At 37.5% G+C, this 21,549-nt stretch overlaps 1 protein-coding gene across 1 annotated transcript in view; it reads right to left on the reverse strand.

Annotated features, from left to right (window-relative positions):
- The window catches only part of CDIN1 (CDAN1 interacting nuclease 1), a 167,028-nt gene that overhangs the window by 107,522 nt on the left and 37,957 nt on the right, over nucleotides 1-21,549 (reverse strand). The window contains exons 2-3 of the mRNA XM_057542685.1: nucleotides 5,286-5,331; nucleotides 4,304-4,394 (exon numbers count right to left, since the gene is read on the reverse strand). Of these exons, the coding sequence (XP_057398668.1) occupies nucleotides 4,304-4,394; nucleotides 5,286-5,331 (137 nt within the window). The remainder of the gene's footprint in view (nucleotides 1-4,303; nucleotides 4,395-5,285; nucleotides 5,332-21,549) is intronic.

Below are 21,549 nucleotides of genomic sequence, written 5' to 3' on the forward strand. Positions count from 1 at the left end.
CCTTTGTTGATTCTATATCAAAAATCTCTGGAATCCATCTCCATGCATGCAACTATTTTCCCACTAAACAGAGCAGCTGAGGACAGGTATTGTGGTTCTTATACTTGGTTCCTAGCATAGTAAATGGGACACAGTGAATGTAAAGTAAATGGTGCTAATTAAACAAAAACATGGTTCAAATTTTTAGAAACTATCTGTATCACGTGATATCAGTAACATATTTGAACTAACCTTTTTTCCATGTGAACATCTGAATAAAATCCAACTGGTCTGATTCTCCAAAGCTAATAAAGCTGGCCCCTCAAACAGTGTGTGTTGAAAGAAGGGAGGAGATGAGAGACAGTATTTCTAAACTTTGCTATTGATGAGGAAACTTGTAAAGTTGACCAACTTGTGTGTGTTTGTGTATGTGTGCATGTGCACATATATGCCCATGTGCACTGATCTAGATAAATCTAAATAAATTTTACCAAGTATGTTTCCTGTTTAGAACTAAAATGCCATTAGTACAGTGGGAAGGAATAGAGAGTTCTTTTCAACATGAACAAGCTGTGTCTATACACACACAACATGAAGAACTGAGGAAATTTCCTCAGTAATTCAAAAGCTTAGGAAAACATTTTCTACTGTTGTTTGGATACTTTGAAGTTTCAGTTAACCATGATGGAATCACGCTGTGGATTGTATGGTCTTAAATACAGACTTCAAATTCTGAATTGAAAACATCTCAATGCTAGCAAGAATACAGAGACACAGGAATTCTCTGATATTGCTAGTAGAAATGTAACCATTACTATCTTTCTAGATGGTTACTTGACAACATATAATAAAATCATTAAATGCTCATTGTTTGCACCAGTAATTCCATCTACAGAAATATTAAGAGACTAATTCAAATGTAAAGACTTATGCACCAAAATATGTATCACAGTATTATTTATATCAGAATATTGGAAACATATGTTCAACAGAGGAATAATTCAGTAAATTATGATACCTTCATATGATGAAGTAATAAAATAAAATGTTTACAAAATGCTCTCTTCAAAATAATATCATGTCATATATATTTTTCCAAGTATCAAATTCAGAATTCACAGTTGCATATATAGGATGACCTCATCTATGTAAAAATGGATTGACAAAAGACTGGAACGAAAAACACCAGTGGTTATCTATGGGTGCCACAATTATGGGCAATCCATTCATTTCTTTTTTATACCATTAAAAATGCACTTAATTTTCACAATAGGCATGAATTACTTTTATAAAAGAAAAAAAAGGGAAGAAATTGTTGAGATTGTCAAACTGCTTAAGCATGTTTTGATATAATTTTGCCTTTATTCTAATCAGCTGGGAAACAAAAACCTTTCAAGGCCAATTTACCACAGAGAATACAGGGACATTCAACCTGCACATTTAGAACAAGAGACCTGTGAGGTCAAATCATCTGAAAGGTAACAACACAGCCTGTCTACAAGCACAAAGTGCAGGGCAGAAAAGTCAGGAAGCGGGGTGGTAAAATAAGAAACTAGTCAGACTGCTTTCCTATTAGTCGGTCCATTACAGCCTAACTTCAAGATTGTGTTTCAAATGTCGTGACTCCTCAAAGTAATTGAGGTTCTCACATTTAACTAAACTTAAAGAAATACAAGTATGTTTCTGTATTTTCATTATTACCGAATCAACTGTTTGAGTAACCACACTGAAAGATCTTTGTTTTTGGCCTAAACTAACCAGGTAATCCAATAAAGTATCTTCATACCTCAGAAATCAAACATACTTTTTTAAAAAATAAATAAATAAATTTATTTATTTATTTAATTTTTTGGCTGCGTTGGGTCTTCACTGCTGCGCGCGGGCTTTCTCTAGTTGCGGCGAGCGGGGACTACTCTTCGTTGTGGTGTGCGGGCTTCTCATTGCAGTGGCTTCTCTTGTTGCAGAGCGTGGGCTCTAGGTGCACGGGCTTCAGTAGTTGTGGCATGCGGGCTCAGTAGCTATGACCCACGGGCTCTAGAGCGCAGGCTCAGTAGTTGTGGCGCACGGGCTTAGTTGCTCCGCCGCATGTGGGATCTTCCCGGACCAGGGATCGAACCCATGTCCACTGCATTGGCAGGCGGATTCTTAACCACTGCGCCACCAGGGAAGCCCCTCAAATATAGTTTTTAATGAAACTAAATTTTTTAAAAGTAGCATTTAGGGATGTTAGAAATCATCTAATTAAAACGGCCTTTTTACGATGAAAAAAATGATTATTAGAGGGCAGCCCATGGCCTGTTAGCAAATCTCCAAATTTCTAGGAAATGCTTTATTTAACTGGGCCTTAAAATCTGGAATAGAACCATACTTTTATATGAAAGCCTAAGACTATAAATTTTATAAATAAGAATGTATTTTTTGACACGTGAGCCACTTTTCAATCTCTCGGTGGAGAGTCTGGTTGCCAAAGCAGTTGTTGGCTTCACAGCACTTCATGGGCCTTTCTCAATTTTATACGTATGATTTAGATTATGACTTTAAATGTTAATTTCACTGAGGAGATTATGACTTTTGAATAAATCAATTCAAACTTTACAAAGACTTCTTAAAGAGTAACTCTCCTAGATATAAAAGTGTGTGTGTGTGTTTGTGTACGCATGTATATTTCTTTAACAGACACTTCTACTCAAAGCAGAATATATCTTTTACCACTATGGCATAGTGAATACTTTTTTTAAAATCTAACTTCAATAACTTTTCAATAAACACTCAATTCTTAAAAAAAAATGACTTTACAGAAACATAATACCAATATTTTATCTGCATATTCATTTAATTCATAGAATTTTCGTGCATAAAAATCATTCATCTAAAATCAGTGGTGTGCACTCTCACCACAGAAAGATTGCTCTGTCAATCTTTTTTTTTTTTTAAATATTTACTTTATTTATTATCATTTATTTTTGGCTGCATTGGGTCTTCGTTGCTGCGCGTGGGCTTTCTCTAGTCATGGCGAGCGGGGGCCACTCCTTGCTGCGGTGCACAGGCCTCTCACCACGGTGGCCTCTCCCGTTGAGAAGCACAGGCTCCAGGCGCGTGGGCTTCAGTAGTTGTGGCTCGTGGGCTCAGTAGTTGTGGCTCACAGACTCCAGAGCGCAGGCTCAATAGTTGTGGCGCATGAGCCTAGATGCTCTGTGGCATGTGGGATCTTCCCGGACCAGGGCTCGACCCCGTGTCCCCTGCATTGACAGGCGGACTCCCAACCACTGCGCCACCAGGGAAGCCCCGCTCTGTCAATCTTAAGTGTAATAATTTAAGAGCATATTTCAAACTGTTTTCCTTTCCAGTATGCCCTTAAAATATTTAAGAAAGCAACAAATAATTTCTAATGCAAACCATAACCATTTACCATTATAAGTTATTCACTCATATTACAAAGCCAAATTTTTAAAAATTTTTTAAAAAAGGAGCTATTTTAAAGATTCTTTTTGTTTCAGAGCAAGAGGTTGGGAACTATAATAAATTAGGCTGAAATTAAAATATCTCCTGAACATCATGTTATTGATTCAATACTCAAGACTTTCCTTTTAAAATATAAACCCCTCTTAAAATCTGACAGTTGGAGCCTGCGCATCTGGAGCCTGTGCTCCGCAACAAGAGAGGTCACGATAGTGAGAGGCCCGCGCACCGCGATGAAGAGTGGCCCCCGCTTGCCGCAACTAGAGAAAGCCCTCGCACAGAAACGAAGACCCAACACAGCCATAAATTAAAAATAAATAAATAAATAAATAAAAATTAAAAAAAAAAATCTGACAGTTGTACATTATTATGTGTCTCCATATGTCCTTACTTGATTTATATCTTTTTTTTGCCTTTCTAAAATGGCTAACCCAATACTGACGATGCAAAATACAACTGTACCAAAATTTAATCTTATTTTCTAATATACTTTTCAACGTGCTGATTTAAATAAGAAACAAAATTGGTTTGAGAACTTTCACATATACGTGTAGATATACGTATGCATGAACATAATGCATCTGTCCAAGATATGCGGTTACAATCAGTTTCAAGCATCCAACTGAGATTTTCTAATACTGGAACAATTTCTTACATAGTAAAGATTTCACACACATGTAAATTAAGATGGTCTCACCATATTCTTTAAATCCATACAACAGAGTATTTGAGAAATTAAAAAATATATACTTGAAGTCTTAAATAAGAGACTTAAAACAAGATACCTTGGAATGTTATATAGAAAATCAATTTATTAATCTAATTTATTCATAATTATTATTACAATTAATAGGTATTATGATACCCTCTAGCGGGGCAGGCAGGTCATACCTCTGGTAATAACTTTCAATCGCTTCCGAAGTATGATGTTTGGCATGTGTTCTCTTAATATGTTTCTGAAACAAAATAAAAAAGATTTTTATGTTGTGTCACAGATCAGGTTCAAGAACAAAAATGACACATTTCTTGATCCCAATGTCTAACATAAAGGGCAAACCGAATAACAGTTTGGGGATTTGGGTGGTGGTAGATCCTTTTTCCCTTCTACTCTATGAACCTATGCATTTTAATCTCTATTGTGTGGCTGGGATGTCTCCAGACTGTACCACAAGGTACAGTATATATGTAAAAGCCAACAGGGTCATAGTAATTGAATCTAAATTAAGTTTGCTTAGGGCTGTAGAGGGCAAAGAAAAACTTGTTCCCTGTTTCAACCTTTGTATTAATTTTCCCTCAATTCAATTCCATCTAAGTCCTCTGCACTCTAGTTTTACAATCCAGTTGCCGTTTTTAACCAGGAAGAACATTGCTTAAAAACAACTTAGTTGAAAACTACAAAAAGTAATTCCAGAGAGACTTGCCACTTGACTGACACCTGTCATCTCATGATAAATGACTCCATTTTCTGCCTCTCTTGCCTTCTGCCACTCCAGCAATGGTCATTTATCATCATCTCTGTCAGCAATGGAAAGCGGCACTGACAGTGCAAGTCAGCAAACATTTAGCACATGGAACTACGCAACACAGGGAAATTATTATTGTCAGAATAATAATGGTTTAGCATAATTTATTACAGGTCCACCAAATAAGCAAAGGCTAGATGTTATTAGACAGATGGATGCGTAGGCTTGGCAGGCCTCCACTGAGACGCAGGCGGTGCTCGATGTGGAAAGGAGAATATCCTCCAACCCAATCAGAGAGCTGGCAGTTCAATTACAAAGAAATAAAGGGACATTCATCATTCAATTAGGCACCTGTCAACCCTCACAAAGGAGAAAACTTCTAACCTGGTACTCCTGGGAGAAGATGCTCAGCAGAGTGGCCTGCGATTGACTGGAACAAATAAAAGAAGGACAAAGTTAATTACTGGAGTGCACGGCAAAGAAACAAAAGAGAAAGGAGCTTCAAAGGTAGGCCTGCTGCCCTGTAATCTAACAGAACATGAAAACAAGTGTGGAAAAGTTGTTCCAGATGAACACCTCAAACAAAGGCTTCCTGCTGCTAGGTCAAGGAGACAGAAAAAGGGAAAGGGGAAAATATGGATGGTCTCAAAGCAAACTATCATATGATTTGGATTTTCTTAAACTTTAGAATGATTATAAATCATATCTGTACCATGCAGGTATGTTAAAAGGGACCAAAAGAGGCACGGTTTATCCCCATTGATAAATGATAGTTAAATCCCATAAACAGTAGAAAATGCAGTTCATTCACTGGCAACATCCTGAAATTTATTTTGTTAGCAGGTAGGTATCCTCTTCTGTAGGTCTCTCAGATTCAAGGGGGGAAACTTTGCTCTTCACTAGAAGTAGCACAGAGACCACTGGAACATTCCCACCGATACTGGCCTGCTTTGAAAATAGAAGCTTTCAGAGCAGAAAGCTGAGGTCCTTGAGGACAGCATTCCCTAAGACTGCCATAAGCCTTATTCATCTAAGACTCCATGCAATGTCAAACACCTGGCAATGAAAGCAACCTGGAAAGCATTCTTCCCAAGTGGGAATTTTCCTCTTGCAATTGTTAACATTTAGAAATGGAACAGAATTTTTTTTTTCTCTAAAAAGCAATCAATAGCCCACTACTATTCTTTCTGATTGCCCCCTGTAGATACAGCTGCCTTATCATATCTTGAAAACAATTAATTATTTCTGATATATTTTCCTACCAAATGCTATCCGAACAAATTACAGTGTTAATAATTCTGCTTTTATAGTACACCAAAGCACTGTGAATAATTAAAATTTTTCTATTCATGAATGAGACTGCTTAAGCTCATCACAGGTAATTTGGAGAGTATGAAATAAAAGCAATGACACCATATTTCTTTACTCACTGTCAGTAACTGTCATCTCTTGCATGTCATTACAGATTTGGCTTCTAACCCCTTTCCACTCTTATTAGATTACAAAAGAATATGTTTAAAAAAAACACCATAAATGTTTATCAAGGAAAACCAATAATTACTAAAGGACTGTTTTAATAACTCAAAAGTACTGAGAAATGATTGAATAAAATTATATATCCATTACAACTTTTTCAATGTCTCTAAAAATGGAAGCCACCTTTGAAAAAGCCAGTTCTATGTATAAAATCTTCCTATTGTGCCTGGCTTGCCTGAGCTTCATATGCAAGTCACATACCCTAGTAGGGTTGCTGACAACCAACTCCTGAAAAAAAAATGGCAAAGTTAAACCCAAATCTTTATAAACTACTGAATAAGTCACTATGTTAGATATTTATGTACAATAAATACAGCCCTCCTCATTGCACAGCAAAATATATTTATGTTAACCAATTAATGGAAGGCAAAATGTCAGTCTCTTGGTCTCAATATGATGGAAATAAATGTGCACGTAATGGGCAAGTCAGGGACCAATGACTAATGAGGAGGAAACTAAACTGAATAAAACAAAAGGATAATGGTAGACGCTCAGAAAGGGAAGACTAACAGACAGCAGCAGGAATAAGCCCAAGAATAAACAGTTCCAAGTGAGAAGTTGGTCAAGAGTTGAGAGCACTGTAAAAACTGAGGACAAGATAATGCCTTCAATCAGGAAACTGTCTTAAACAGCTCAGAATTCAATTCAGCTAAAACCATGGACATAGCCTATGGAGCAACATGTTTTCTCAGCAGCCAAGAGGGTTAGAGAGAAAATTCCAGTTTACACTGGGGGCAAACCCTGGCTAGAGCTAAAGAGAGAAAATGACTTACCATAGTAAAATAGAAAGACAGACTTGGGTCCAAAAGGCTTTGGGTCTGGCTGACCAGACAAAGCTGTAGAGAACTAACTGATCTTTGCTAGGTAGTTTGTCAGTCAACGCTCTCTTCCTGTGTGTGCTAAGCTTACAGAAGAGCGTTGTGAACAAGCCTCACAACATAAAGAACGGGAGAGTAGTTTTAGTGCAACTAAGACACTGACCCCAGTGTGTATTATTTGTTACTCTCTTCCAGTGTGTGGATTCTGAGGAGGGATCCCAAGGCAAAAGACTGGTGAGTGGAGAAATCATGACCTCGAGGGTCTAGCTTCAAAGAACTCACCACCTCTGCCTGCCCCCCCGCTGCAGTTTCCCCTACTGTTTGATCTGATTGGCAAGAGCCACAGAAGTTACGGTTTAAATTCAACATTCCTTAGGTTCACAAAGAATATGGTTTCTTGCTAGAGAGGAAGAGAGGAGAAGATGCTGCGTAACTAAAAGGCTTATCTTAAACATCACAGTCAGTCCATCAGCAGTTTTCACTGAGCATCCAGAGTGTCCTGAGGTCATGGCTATGGGAAAATATGCCTCCAAAATAAAACATTAAAGTGGACAGGAATTGATTGAGAGGAAACTTTCAACATATACATGCGAAAAAGCAAAAATCAGAACATTGTCAAGTGCTCACATATTTTCTAGGGATTTAGTGAAGTAAATCATACCCTGAATCCTCACATATTTCAAGACTTTGGAGCATACACTTGTCACTTAGCATACACGTGTTTTCCATTTACATATTCAAAAATACAGTCACTTAATTTGCACAAATGCCCAAAGTCTCTTCAAAGATCATTTTGTGATTTTTTCCCATGCTACCCTCCCATATTAAGCTCCTCACCCTGCAGGTGTCTGAGAAAAGAAGAAAGAGCATGTGAAGAGACTCCTACACTAGCTATGTAAAACCTCGTCTGAGTCGAGTGACAAATGGCTTTACGGAGCAGCACTAGTCATGTTGCAGCAATGGGGGAAACAGGCAAACAAGCATGAGGACAAAGCCAACACACCGAGGACACGCGACAGGAGATGGAAGGAGCTGGGGTCCTTGAGGACACTGCTGAGCTGCTCAAGACCATGAATTGAAGTGCCTGCCTTCCATACTCCTTTTGAGTAATAACACGTCCTTTTTTTTTAAAGGAAGGAAGGAAGGAAGGAAGAGAGGGGGAAAGGAAGGGGGGAGGGAGTGAGGGAAGGGAGGAAGGGAGGGAGGGAGGAAGGAAAGGTTTCTATTTCCTATGTGCCCAGGAAGTAGGAGACACGATCGAGGGAGGGCTCGGAGACAGGGTGCCCTATCACGACGGCACCTGTGCAGGACACAATACTTGGAAGGGGCTGTCCATTTTTATACTTTCTAATTCTCTTCCTGGCTGGCAGCTACTGTATTTGGCTTCCTTAAAATTGTTCCTCTGACTGTCACTGTGTCACTAAACTGATGTGCCTAGAGATCATAAATTGCTATGTGTGAATGACTTTTCCATACAGATTTTAAACATTGATGGGGTACTGATTACCCTCATTTTATATTGCATTCAAAACTTCAAATGCCAGGTACGTAAACAGGCAACAAACCAGTGCCCCATATAGTATTTAACTCAACGTGTCTCCACACCCATCCAGCTAAGATACTCAATAACCTGAAGGATATTAGAGAAAATGAACATCAGGGGGTTGAATGGGTGCAGCAAAGACTAAGAGCAGAACTTAGCACAGACTTAGCTGCAAAGCAACATTCTTACAAGGGGGAAGTCTTGATGTTCCCAGGTGGAGACTTAAAGCAAGCAGAACCTTCAGGAAGAAGATACTACACTTTATATTTTAAGTTCTTCCTCTTTCAAGTGCCCAACTTCTGAAAAAGACCATAAAGAAATAAATGTTTTTATTCAACTTTCAAGCTCCTTTTGCTATAGAATCTATGATGTGTCAATGTCTACACTTTAATGGGCTTGAAATCCTCTGAACAAAATGAATATTACTTCTGGAACTCGGGAAGCAGTAAACCAACCTAAGAAGATAAAGCAAGATACTCTTACAAAGCATTAGGCTTGCAGACCTCACAAGGTACAACCTCTCTAAACCCGTGAAAGAATACAATAAAACATTGGCTGTATGTGGTCAGTGATTCAGGGCACTAGTCAAGGAAGGTTTTCCATAAAAGCAATTCACTTCCCTCCCTCACTCCCTCCCACACCCATACATACAAATTTGAAACACAGAGCCTTTTTTTCCCCTCTAAAATCAAAATGGAATTCAATAAGACACCAAGGCTTGGTACAGCAGTACTACTAACTTTTTTTTTTTTTTTTAGGAAAATAACAATGTGAAGTGGAGAGAGTCATGAGAGATTACTGGTATTCTGAGAAATTACTGGGGAGAAAAAAGGAAACAAATATATAAACTAAATTGAAGAAAGAGAGAAAAATGTATCTATCATACCCCCCACACCCATTTCTTCTTTCTAATTTCCAACTTCATATTGAGGATATAGACTACATTTTATGCCTAATAGTAGCAAATATTCCCACACGTGAGTATATAGATGGCACCATTAAGCTTAGAAGTAATCAACTATCACAAAAAATTCTTATAAGTTACACTCATGTTTTATATATACAAAAAAAGTGGTTACTGTCCCAGGCACTTAACTAATTTTGCTGACAAACTGAAGTCACATCCAGAACAGCTCTATCTACAGCAAGAGCTAAGAGTTATATGAACACCTACTTTGTGCTACACACTATACTGTGCCTTTTATTTTACCGTCATAGCAATCCTCTGAGGTAGGTACTATTATTGTCCTTATTTTAAAAATGGGGAAATGGAGAAAGATAAGTTAAGGAAAGTACACAATTAAAGAACTAGGTAAGTGGTAGAACTGGAAATCGAAATCCAGGTCCAGTTCCAGAACCCAAGCCCTTAATCCCCATGCTAATCTGCCCTTCTAATGTGTGCTAATACCCGTTACTTAAGGTTAAGCATTTATATGTTACATTACACTCCAAACAACCCTGAAAGGTGGGCATTCTTGCTTTTTTGATAGAAAATTGAAGCCACAGGAGGTCAAGAGTTTTGATCAAATTCTATGGCCTTAGACGATATTCCCTTTTAAAAAAACTCAAAATGCAGTTTTCCTTTAACTATATAAAAAAAATTTTCCTACAGGAAACAGTCAAGGATTAAAAAATTGTTGGGTAATTTCCATTATTCTTCCTGCAGCTAAGGTGTATTTTGTTAATAACCACACCATTGCCTGAAGTGTCTCTATGTGACTGTAAATGTGTCTTTCGCTCAAATGCTATTTACTGCATGCAAAGCAACTTTAAATCCTTCCCTGAACAACACAGGTATAAACCCAATCAACCTTCTCTACAAAGGACAACACCCTCCATAAGTGTTAATTTTATTATATAATGTTTAATGAAGTTTCCTAGTTATAAAATAGTATATATTCTGTGTAAAATCCATAGGTGTCCATCTGTGTTCCTGTGTTTTTTACTCTGTGTCTGATGTGTGTGTGTGTGTGTCTTTCTGTCTGTCTATACACAAAAGTAAAATTTCAAAACTTGTGTTTTAAACATTTTTTGTAACATGCCTTCATTACAAAAGATATCAACGTTTATTCCTGCCATAACGCATTAACCTTTTAAAATTATTTTTATCATGCTTAAGACAAAACCGTGGAACCACTTAGGTCACCAAATAGAACACTGCTGGGACCCCAAAAGGCACTCTATCTGATCATCACCCTTTCCCTCTCGCAGGTGAACCTGATCTTTATCACTTTCTTGCTTTTCTTTATAGTTTTACCACCCAAATATGTACCCCTAAATTCTATAGGTTATCTTTGCCTGTTCATAACCTTTATTTTAATAGAACCACACAGTGTGTGCTCTTCTTCGGTCTTCTTTCTTCTTCTTGCATCTGTCTTCTTTCACTCAATAATATGTCTGTGAGAGTCACCCATGTTAATTTATGTGGTGTTAATTCATCTTCATTGTTGTATAGTATATTCTATTGTATAAGTATACTCCACATTTATCTATCCTATTGATGAACATCTGAACTGTTTCCAGTCTTTTGCAATGAGAATAATGCTGCTGTGAACATTCCTACACATGTTTCCTGGTGCATATGTGTACACAGTTCTGATGCGTATAAATGCAGAAGTGGAATTCTGGGCCATCTGACATGCAAATCTCTAGCTTTAGTAGATACTGTCAAACAATTTTTCAAAGTGTTTGTAACAATTTTAAACTCCCACCAACACTAAAGGAGAGTTCCCACTGCTATACGTCCGTATCACACCTTCTAGTTAATGGCTTGTATTTCCATTTTCTTTCTGCTGTCTTTTGAAGTGCTAAAATTTTTAATTTTGATGAAGTCCAATGTTGCAATTCTTTAATTTTATTATTGGTACTTTTTGTGTGTCTTGTGTGTCTTTTCTAAGATATCTTTGCCACTCATAGTCATGAAGATAATTCTGTATGTTTTGTTTTAGAAGCTTAAGAATGTTAGCTTTTACATTTGGGCCTATGATCTACCTTGAGTTAATTTTGTGCATTGAGATAGGAGTCACATTTTGTTTTTGTTATTTTTGTACATATATCCAATTGGTCACATACCATTTACCGACTGAATTATCTTGTTGCCTTTGAGGAAACCAAATATCTAAGGGTCTATTTTGGGACTCTCTAATCTGCTCCACTGATTTATATGTTTATCTCTGCACAGATACCACATTGATTTGATTACGATTGATTACATTTAATGTATGTCCTAATATATTTAGGTTTATCATCTTACTGAATGCTAATTTTCTTAATCACTGTACATTCCTTTCTTCTCCTTTTTTGTATTCTTTTAAATTGATTTAGTACTTATTCTTCATTATTTTTCCCCTGGCAGCTTGGAAGTTGAGTACTCTTATACTATTAATGATTATCTTACATAAACACATGCCCCCTTGGTGATTAATTGCTGCCTGGAAAATACAAAAACTTTGCAACACTATCTATATTTCTCCCCTTCTGACATATAGAATATTACTGATGTTGTTTTAATTCTTCATATATCTTAAAATTCACAAGACATTGCTGTTGTTTTATACAGTTTCTGTTCATTCTGATATATCCACATATGAACCATTTCATTGCCCTTCCTTCCTTCCTTTTCCACTCTTCCATCCGGAATAACTTTCTTTTAATAATTCCAGCAGTGCAGATGTGTTGGTGATGTCAAATTTCAAATTTCAGCTCTTTTCAATGATAATGTGCCTTATTTCTCTACCCAGTTTTAAGATTTTTTTTTTTAACTTTGGTTATTAGGAGTTTTAACTCTGGTATTTAGTAAGCTCCTGCTTACAGTTTGTTGGACTTCTTAAATATATGACTGGATACATTTCAACATTTTGAATAGTCTCAAGTATTATTTCTTTAAACTTGCCTTAACACTCTGTTTCTCCTGCCCAAGACTCCAAATAAGTGTATGTTAGCCCTCCCTACTGTATCCTCTATCTCTTACTCTCTCTTCATATTTTACATCGTTTTGTTATTCTTTGTTATTCTCTGTTACACTCTAGATATTTTCTTCTCATCTATCTCCCAGTTCACTAATTCTCTCTACAGTAATGTCTAACTTGCTATTAAATACATCCGTTGAGTTAAATCCATCCAATTTCAATAACTGTATTTGTCACTTGTAGATTTTCTATTTGATTCTTTTTTCAAATAAGTTCCCTGAAGAGTTTCAATCTTCTTTTTTAACATCTTGAATAAACTTTGATTACAAAAATTCTGTTTAGTAGTTCCAATAACCAGAGCCCCTTTAAGTCTATTTCTACAGTTTCTACTGGTTCCCATTTATGTTGTCATGTGTCCTTATGTGACTGAGTATCTCCCATTATGTGCCACACTACTTGAAAAACTGCTTTATAAATAATCTGAATACAAAAATGGTTAACTTTCTCCAGAGAGGATTCTGATTTGATTCTGGGAGCACTAGGAGTCCAGGAACACCTTAGTCCAATTATTTTTCCAGGTAACGTGTCACTTCCCCTGACTTAGGACCATTTTTTAGCCCTCTGGAATACTAGTTTTCTCTTACAAATTTCTGACAGACATCTTTATGTACTCCATAATTATTTTTTAAACAATAGGGAGCATCAAAAGTTGTACTGTTAAGGGAGCACCAATAGGAACTGTCTTTATTCTTGAGGTGTTTAAATTCTAATTGGAAAAAAATCACTTAATATTTCGAAGTCTCAGTTTCACATCTGTATATGGATTCCATGACTTTAGAGTCTATTTTCACCTTGAAAGTTCTGTGATTTTTATCTGTTCTACAACTCCAAGATTTAGATTTATTAAGTTTCTCTCTGCTTAGAGCCCTAAAACTTTTAAGTATAGTTTATCAGAAAACTGTCCCGTGGTCCTTATAATAATGACTTGTACTCATGTTGACACCAGACATTTCTATATGGGCCTAATATAGCAGGTCTATTCTAGGTCAATAGCTAGAATGATTAAATTGTTTATTAAGACTTCTAGGCATTTCAAGTAATCAGACCACAGTATGAGAACATGGGAGGAAAATAATTAACTCCTTTCATTCACCATTGATTATAAGGTACCACATCCCCCACTAGAGGTTAAATAATCACTTCATGGGTCTAGCACCACAACTATTTCATTGATGAAATCCCAATCTCCTCCAAATTCCCGTATTTTTTGATACAGACTGAACACAGCCACTTAATGCAAGAACAACTAGATCTTTACCTGAAAAGTTGACTTTTAGAAATATTTATATAAATATAAATATGTAAATAAATATAAACATTCAACCTCACAATTCTTCAAGTATTGAAAGAATTTTTTTATGAGATGGTCTCTGGCTTGAACTAGGTAATCCCAGGAAAAGAGACAAAGTATGTCATGAGGACCTATAAGGGCCCCCCACCTCTGTGCAGCAACTTCAAATTGAAGGAAGATAAGAGGTAATCCTTACTCTTAAAATGAGTTTAGTTTTAGAAAGGTGTTTGTCAGAAGGGTTGAAAATACAAGCCTTAGACCTAAAATAGCACCAAATAACATTGTTCATTTTCCTCAGTAATATTCAGTGCTGAAAAGACTACAGATTCTGATCAACCTTCAGATAGTTTTCTTAAACAGTTGCTTATCAAAACCAAATGAATTAATTTCACTTTCTGAAGTCTTTACTTAAAAATAAAAATTTACTAAACATCCTACCATAGTAAAACACTTTAGTTTCCTATGACTGCTGTAACAAATGACAATGTATTTGAAAAAGGGGCCTTTGGGAGCTAATTCGGGTTAGATTAGGTCATGAGCATAGGGCCCTTATGAGGGGATTACTGTAGTGGCCTTATAAGAAGAGGAAGAGAGAGATCACTTTGAAAGCATGCACCAAGGAAAGGCCAAGTGAGGACATAGTGAGAAGGTGGCCATCTGCAAGCCAGTAAGAGAGTCCTCACCAGGACCTTACCATGCTGGCACCCTGATCTTCCCTGATCTTGAACTTCCATTCTCCAGAACTGCGAGAAAATAAGTGTCTGCTGTCTAAGCCATCCAGCCTATGGTTTTTGTTATGTCAGCCCAAAAGGAATTAGACATCTGGGGTCCTTTCACAATAGGCCACACTTTGAGAGCTAATAATTAATCACTCACTTCTCCAATATTCCCAGCTAGCTAGTTAATTCTTCAAGTTTTAGGGCTGCGTCAGGCTCTTTCGAGTTCTTTCCTAACTGAGTCTCTTTCTTGGGAAGTAGATTCTAAAAACTTCCCCACCCAAAAAGAGAAAAAAAAAATTATGCCTACATCAGCTTATTACTTATACTGAGTTTTATGAAACAAGCTAATTTTACTTCATGTTGTCCAATTTTTTTTCCTCTGGATTTCAAATGTTTTCTGGGTTTGTTTATGCAGAATATGCCTTGAATGGACCTCTTTTCTGAGGGAATTTCTCAGTTTATGAAATCCTGCTAGAATACCAAGTCATTCTGCCAACTCTACATCATCACAAGTGGATGAATGAACATCTAGAGGCTAATTTAATTCTGTGACCAAAATCTTACTTGCCTATGTCTAACGAACACATTTTTGTAAACTTTCCACAAAGTAAAAAAGTTTAGAATATTGTTTAAAACCATTTAAACATTCTCTTATTCTTTTTCTATTCAAAAATACATGTTCTGCCCTCCTAATTTTTCTTAATTTAATAGGTCACAGAGATCTTATATAAAACTAGTAAAAATGACTGACCAGATTCACTTTATAATGGTTATCATTTATAAAGATCAAACTATCATCTTTACCACTTTCTTCCCAAATAAAGTTTCAGTTTTATTAACATAATGGTAGTCATAATCTCATATTCTTTCTCTGTCTTTTATCCCATATTCCCAACCCCCAATTACTAAACTGATGCTTTTCATTTAAGAAGTTAACAAGGAAATGCAGGAATTGGCATAAAAGTAACTTCGTTAACACTTAGTGCTTCTACATGGCCTCAGTTGTGTTCTTATGAGGTCAGCAAACTATTTGAAGCTTTAGATGCTATATTTTCCCTACTACATTAGTTTGAAAAAACTGTAGATTTTCAACCTTCTTTAAAAACATCATCATCATGATATGGACTATAATTATTCTACAGCCACCCCACTTTAATAATAAATGCTGGGAATACTAAAACAATAAATGGAATGCCTTAAAATGCATTAAGCTCTTCTCTGATTGAACACAAAATTTTAACTCTTACCACAAGCCTTTTATTCTTAATTCACAATCAAATTCTTTTGGCAGTTAATCTCAGCACTTAATGTCATTCACTCCAATAAAACCAATCTTAAATGGCTATAAATGCCTTCCCTACTTCTCTATGTGTTTTAAGAGAAACCAGAGGAGAAGCATAAATGGAGTTCAGTCACTAAGACTATGCACAACACAATTAGGCTGTTACACACTAACTTCCGCCAGAATATCCTATTTGTAACTTTTCCCCATTTCTGTTGAACTCTGTCTAATCAAGAGTTGGCACTCAATGAACACCACTGATCCTGGTGATGATGATGACAAACATGGCAACATTGGTGGTTAGTTACCTAGGTCCAAGCACCACTCTATTTAATTATCATCACTGTAATAATAAAAGCACTAGTAGTATTTAAGAAACCGAGGGAAAGGGAGAAGTATCTTATCCAAATTAACACAGCCAGCATGTGAACATAGACAGTTTGTCCTCAAACCCTGTGTTCTTAATACAGCGTCCAAATGATAAAACAGAGTTACTTTCAAGAACCAATACTCCAGGTGCGCACAGTCAAGATGGTGTACTAGGAGGACGCGGAATTCAGGTCTCCTCACAACTAGGGCACCTACCAGGCACCGGTGGGGGACCAGAGACACCTAAGGGGACGGGAGGAACCCCTAGCGACCGGGTAGGACATGGGACATGGGGGTACTGAAGAGGGAAGAGAAGTGGAGGCGGGATGGGACTGGTGCCCCTGAGGGGTGGCTGGGGCAGGGGAATGGATCCCACGCCCAAAGGGGGAAATTGGGGAACCACTGGGAGGGCAGAGGGTCAAAAGGGAGAGTGGCCAGGTTTCCACTGCCCACTTGGACCCCCAGGAACCTGCTGAGATCCTGGGCCTGATCCTCTGCCCACTGAGGCCCTCTCCAGACATGTGGGTCCTGAGGGAGTGGGAGGGAGGGAAGGGGGAGCAAAAGTAAAGGTCGGACCTCCGGGACCAGCACCTCTGAGGGGTGTCTGGGGGAGGGAAGGAGTTCCTACACCCAGCGGGACCCACCCATGGTTAGGGGTCCAGTGGCCCAGTGGGGGGAAGGTGGGGGAGACCCTGCCGGAGACCGTTGGGGAGGGACATGAAGGAACGGAAGGTAACACATGCCAGTGCCTCCCCTGTCCACTTAGGCACAGGGAAGCCTGTTGGGCTCCAGGGCCTAATCCTCTGCCCTGGGAGCCTCCCTCCTGCCCAGAGAGCCCAAGCCCCGCCCCACACCCTCACTGAGGGCCCTACCTCCAAACTCCTGAACTCCACACTCCAGAGGCCCTCCTTTTCACACGCTGCCTCTCCCCTTCTGTGCAGGTACTAAGCAGAGGCCCCGTCCCACTCTTGAACGTCGCCCCTCCTAGGCCCTGCCCCACGCTCAAAAATCACCTCCCACCCGCCTAGGTCCCACCCCACCCTAAACCCTGCCCCTGCCTAAGTTCCACCCCTGCCTAAACTCCACCCCCATAGCCAAGGCAATTTTTCTTTTTTTTTTTTCTTTTTTCCTCTTTTAGATTGGGGTTCTGTTTTACCCTGTTGATTCATTGTTGTTGATTCTTTTATATTTTTATTTTTCTAAATAAATCTTCTATTTTTCTAATTTTATTTTATTCTTTATACTTTGTTAGTGATCTCTCCTTTTGGCTTGCCCCCCCCCCACCCCGCCCCCGCTTTTTTTTTCTTTTTTCTGTTGTGGTTTTATTTTACTTTGTTGCAGTTGTTCCAATTAGAGTTTTGTTTTTCCTAATATATTTTTTATCTTTCTAATTTTATTTTCTTTTATATTCTTTGATATTGTACTGCTCCTTTCTTTCTTTCTTTCTTTCTTTTTTTTTTTAAACCGTGCCACGAAGCTTGCAGGATCTTGGCTCCCAGGACGGAGGTCAGGCCTGAGCTCCTGTGGTGGGAGCTCTGAAGCCAAACCGCTAGACTAACGGAGAACCTCAGACCACAGGGAACATCAATCAGAGTGAGGCCTCCCGGAGGTCCTCATCTCAGCACCAAGACCTGGCTCTATCCAACTGCCTGCAAACTCCAGTGCTGGATGTCTCAGGCCAAACAACTAGTAAGACAGGAATACAGCACCACCCATCAAAAAAAAAAAAAAATGAAAGGACAAAAAAATATGTTACAGACGAAGGGGCAAGGTAAAAACCTACAAGACCAAATAAATGAAGATGAAATAGGCAACCTACCTGAAAAAGAATTCAGAGTAATGATAGTAAAGATGGTTTAAAATCTCGGAAACAGAATGGAGAAAATACAAGAAACATTTAACAAGGATCTAGAAGGATTAAAGAGCAAACAAACAGTAATGAACAACACAGTTACTGAAATTAAAAATACTCTAGAAGGAATCAATAACAGAATAACTGAGGGAGAAGAACGGATAAGTGAGCTGGAAGATAAAATGGTAGAAATAACTGCCAGGGAGCAGAATAAGAAAAAAGAATGAAAAGAATTGAAGACAGTCTCAGAGACCTCTGGGACAACATTAAATGCATCAACATTCGAATTATAGGGGGCCCAGAAGAAGAAGAGAAAAAGAAAGGGTCTGAGAAAATACTTGAAGAGGTTATAGTTGAAAACTTCCCTAACATGGGAAAGGAAATAGTTAATCAAGTCCAGGAAGCACAGAGAGTACCATACAGGATAAACCCAAACAGAAACACGCTGAGACACACATTAATCAAACTATCAAAAATTAAATACAAAGAAAAAGTATTAAAAGCAGCAAGAGAAAAGCAACAAATAACATACAAGGGAATCTCCATAAGATTAACAGCTGATTTTTCAGCAGAAACTCTGCAAGCCAGAAGGGAGTGGCAGAACATGTTTAAAGTGAGGAAAGGGAAAAACCTACAACTGAGATTACTCTACCCAGCAAGGATCTCATTCAGATTCGATAGAAAAATTAAAACCTTTACAGATAAGCAAAAGTTAAGAGAATTCAGAACCACCAAACCAGCTTTACAACAAATGCTAAAGGAACTTCTCTAGGCAGGAAACACAAGAAAGGAAAAGACCTACAAGAACAAACCCAAAACAATTAAGAAAATGGTAATAGGAACATACATATCGATAATTACCTTAAATGTAAATGGATTAAATGCGCCAACCAAAAAACACAGACTGGCTGAAGGCATACAAACAAAAGACCCGTACATATGCTGTCTACAAGAGACCCACTTCAGACCTAGGGACACATACAGACTGAAAGTGAGGGAATGGAAAATGATATTCCATGCAAATGGAAATCAAAAGAAAGCTGGAGTAGCAATTCTCATATCAGACAAAATAGACTTTAAAATAAAGACTGATTACAAGAGATAAAGAAGGACACTACATAATGATCAAGGGATCAATCCAAGAAGAAGATATAACAATTGTAAATATTTATGCACCCAACATAGGAGCACCTCAATACATAAGGCAAATGCCAACAGCCATAAGAGGGGAAATCAACAGCAACACAAACATAGTAGGGGACTTTAACACCCCACTTTCACCAATGGGCAGATTATCCAAAATGAAAATAAATAAGGAAACACAAGCTTTAAATGACACATTTAACAAGATGGACTTAATTGATATTTACAGGACATTCCATCCAAAAACAACAGAATACACGTTCTTCTCAAGTGCTCATGGAACATTCTCCAGGAGAATCACATGTTGGGTCACAAATCAAGCCTTGGTAAATTTAAGAAAACTGAAATCGTATGAAGTATCTTTTCTGACCAAATGCTAAGAGACTAGATATCAATTACAGGAAAAAAACTGTAAAAAATACTAACACATGGAGGCTAAACAATATGCTACTAAATAACCAAGAGATCACTGAAGAAATCAAAGAGGAAATCAAAAAATACCTAGAAACAAATGACAATGAAAACATGATGACCCAAAACCTATGGGATGCAGGAAAAGCAGTTCTAAGAGGGAAGTCTATAGTAATACAATACTACCTCAAGAAACAAGAAACATCTCAAATAAACAACCTAACTTACACCTAAAGCAATTAGAGAGAGAAGAACAACAACAACAAAAAAAACCAAAGTTAGCAGAAGGAAAGATATCATAAAGATCAGATCAGAAATAAATGAAAAAGAAATGAAGGAAACTATAGCAAAGATCAATAAAACTAAAAGCTTGTTCTTTCAGAAGATAAAAAAAATTGATAAACCATTAGCCAGACTCATCAATAAAAAAAGGGAGAAGACTCAAATCAACAGAATTAGAAATGAAAAAGGAGAAGGATCATGAGAGATTACTACAAGCAACTATATGCCAATAAAATGGACAACCTGGAAGAAATGGACAAATTCTTAGAAAAGCAGAACGTTCTGAGGCTGAACCAGGAAGAAATAGAAAATATAAACAGACCAATCACAAGCACTGAAATTGAAACTGTGATTAAAAATCTTCCAACAAACAAAAGCCCAGGACCTGATGGCTTCACAGGTGAATTCTATAAAACATTTAGAGAAAAGCTAACACTTATCCTTCTCAAAATCTTCCAGAATTTAGCAGAGGCAGGAACACTCCCAAACTCATTCTATGAGGCCACCATCACCCTGATACCAAAACCAGACAAAAATGTCACAAAAAAAGAAAACTAGAGGCCAATATCTCTAATGAACATAGATGCAAAAATCCTCAACAAAATACTAGCAAACAGAATCCAACAGCACGTGAAAAGGATCATACACCATGATCAAGTGGGGTTTATTCCAGAAATGCAAGGATTCTTCAATATACGCAACTCAATCAATGTGATAAACCATACTAACAAACTGAAGGATAAAAACCATACGATCATTTCAATAGATGCAGAAAAAGCTTTTGACAAAATTCAACACCCATTTATGATAAAAACTCTTCAGAAAGTAGGCACAGAGGGAAACTACCTCAACATAATAAAGGCTATTTATGACAAACCCACAGCCAACATCGTTCTCAATGGTGAAAAACTGAAAGCATTTCCTCTAAGATCAGGAACAAGACAAGGTTGCCCACTCTCACCACTATTATTCAACATAGTTCTGGAAGTTTTAGCCACAGCAATCGGAAAGAAAAAGAAATAAAAGGAATCCAAATAGGAAAAGAAGTAAAACTCACCGTTTGCAGATGACACAATACTATACATAGAGAATCCTAAAGATACTACCAGAAAACTACTAGGACTAATCAATGAATTTGGTAGAGTAGCAGGATACAAAATTAATCCACAGAAATCTCTTGCATTCCTATATACTAATGATGAAAAATCTGAAAGAGAAATTAAGGAAACACTCCCATTTACCATGGCAAGAAAAAGAATAAAATACCTAGCAATAAACCTACCTAAGGAGACAAAAGACCTGTATGCAGAAAACTATAAGACACTGATGAAAGAAATTAAAGATGATACAAACAGATGGAGAGATATACCATGTTCTTGGATTGGAAGAACCAACATCGTGAAAATGACTATACTACCCAAAGCAATTTACAGA

Source organism: Balaenoptera acutorostrata, chromosome 3 (genome assembly GCF_949987535.1).
Source record: "Balaenoptera acutorostrata chromosome 3, mBalAcu1.1, whole genome shotgun sequence".
NCBI classification, from domain to species: Eukaryota; Metazoa; Chordata; class Mammalia; order Artiodactyla; family Balaenopteridae; genus Balaenoptera; species Balaenoptera acutorostrata.